Below are 1,782 nucleotides of genomic sequence, written 5' to 3'. Positions count from 1 at the left end.
TTTTCACTGTTTTAAATCAATCAGTCAATCCAAGGAGAAAAGAATCAGATAAATAAAAACCAGGTAAAAATTTTCTCGGCACGGTACTTCGTTCTCCGTTGTTATCATATTGCACAATTTGGTTTAGGGAGGATTTGGTTCTTTTTTTTTTTTTTTTCTTAGCCGACCGAGCAGGTCGATACGATAGGTTCGAGGTTTTTATGCAACCATTGTCATATCAGATGACTTTTGGAGATCGGCTATTGCTGTTTGTTTGTAAGTAAATGAGTTAGGGGGGTGTATAGATAGTAAAAGTTGAACGCCTTAAAAGGAATCACCCCTGAATAATACGAGACGGAAGGACGCAAATTAGCCATGACAGTCAGGAAAGTTGGAAGGCGTACCTGATCTCGACGACATCGTCAATATGGTTGCACATTGCCACGAAAAGATCGAAAAACAATTTGCCGCCGCTCTCCATCTCCATCTGCATGGTTCCACTCCGCTTGAAAGTCTTGCGACTTCGGATTATCAGAGCTAGAAAGTGAGCGCGGAGTCGCGACTCAGAGTCTGGTGTGTGGTCGTATGTATACCGGGCCGATCGAAGGATTACATCGACAGGGATTCCAGCTTGAAGGCCCTGCTTGCGAAGAGCAAGGCGCTTCAGCTCATCCAAGCCGTACTTCTCAGCGGCACAGTAGATGACGGTATCCCGGAGGAGGTAGTCGTTGACACCAGGATGAAACATTGTGGCTTCGCTGGACCCGCGGCCACCGGTTTTAGAAAGATCCTGCGCATCCTCGAGTTGCCAGGAGTTGCGACGCTTGTTGTGCATCAAGCGTGGGTAGTAGTCACCCTTATACAGGAATTCGAGGACGCAGGATAGTATCTCGGGTTCTCTATTAACAAGATATTAGATGTCTATACATCTTGGAGTGGTAGACGCGGAGCACCCACTCTTCAGGCAGGGCAATCTGTTTCGCATTGCCATCAAGAGATTGCTCTCTTACGGCAGCAGAAAAGAAAGGCGAAATAGAAAGGACGTCTTCATGGGCGGCAAAGAGGCGATTGTCACTGCCTACCACCAGGGTGATGATAGGACTCGTGAGGGTGCTAGACATCAGATATCATTAAAGGAATGCGCAGACATTTGAGGTGCAATATAGTAGGGGTACCAACCTCCCAATCGGCGGACTATCCAAACTCTCCTGCAATTTGGCTCTCAAATTCTCGCGATATGTCTTCTTCGCCGGTCTAACTGACTTGCCCGCCCGGTCTTTCGATGAAAAAGAACGTTTAAACATGATTGTCAGTAGGACCAACCGAGGAATCGGAGTTATCCAAGGTTAAACAAGGACACCCGCAAAAAGAAGAGAGCGTTCAAAAACGAGCGGCCGAAGAACATATATATATAATGAGCGTAGTATGGTTTAATGAAACAGAAAGGGAAGTTTGACGCTTTGCAATATCACGCACGTCGTCGCATGGGAGCCTTGGAAAGCTGTTTCCAAGAACCACGTTCTCTGCCGTATCCAAATCCCTGTACAGGAGATTATGAGGACTTCAGCAAAGAATGGAATCCTTGAATAGGCCTTTGCGCATGAGATGACACACGGGTGCTGTCTCGATGCGTGTTTCTTGACTGGTCCTGCGAAGCGTGGTGAGAGGAAAGGAAGACAAAGTCCGAAGTGTGTGGAAGAAGTTGATATGCGCTGAGGGGTCATGTGATACCCCAGACGAGGCGGCAAGGCTGCAGACTTCACATATCATCTACATATACGCAGCAGCTTACGCATACGCATA

The 1,782-nt window shown here is 47.1% G+C and overlaps 1 protein-coding gene across 1 annotated transcript; it reads right to left on the bottom strand.

Annotated features, from left to right (window-relative positions):
- Window positions 1-361: 361 nt before the first annotated feature.
- On the bottom strand, window positions 362-1,283 carry GIQ15_01781 (uncharacterized protein; the record flags this gene model as incomplete). Its single annotated transcript, XM_033549198.1, has 3 exons — window positions 362-878; window positions 937-1,092; window positions 1,159-1,283. 3 exons carry the CDS (start codon window positions 1,281-1,283, stop codon window positions 362-364), a joined length of 798 nt encoding a protein of 265 aa, XP_033410149.1.
- Window positions 1,284-1,782: the final 499 nt, after the last annotated feature.

The sequence above is a fragment of the Arthroderma uncinatum genome (assembly GCF_011692745.1).
Source record: "Arthroderma uncinatum strain CBS 119779 chromosome Unknown scaffold1, whole genome shotgun sequence".
NCBI classification, from domain to species: Eukaryota; Fungi; Ascomycota; class Eurotiomycetes; order Onygenales; family Arthrodermataceae; genus Arthroderma; species Arthroderma uncinatum.
The sequence above is the reverse complement of the archived record's forward strand: the minus strand, read 5'-3'. Positions and strand labels throughout refer to the sequence as shown.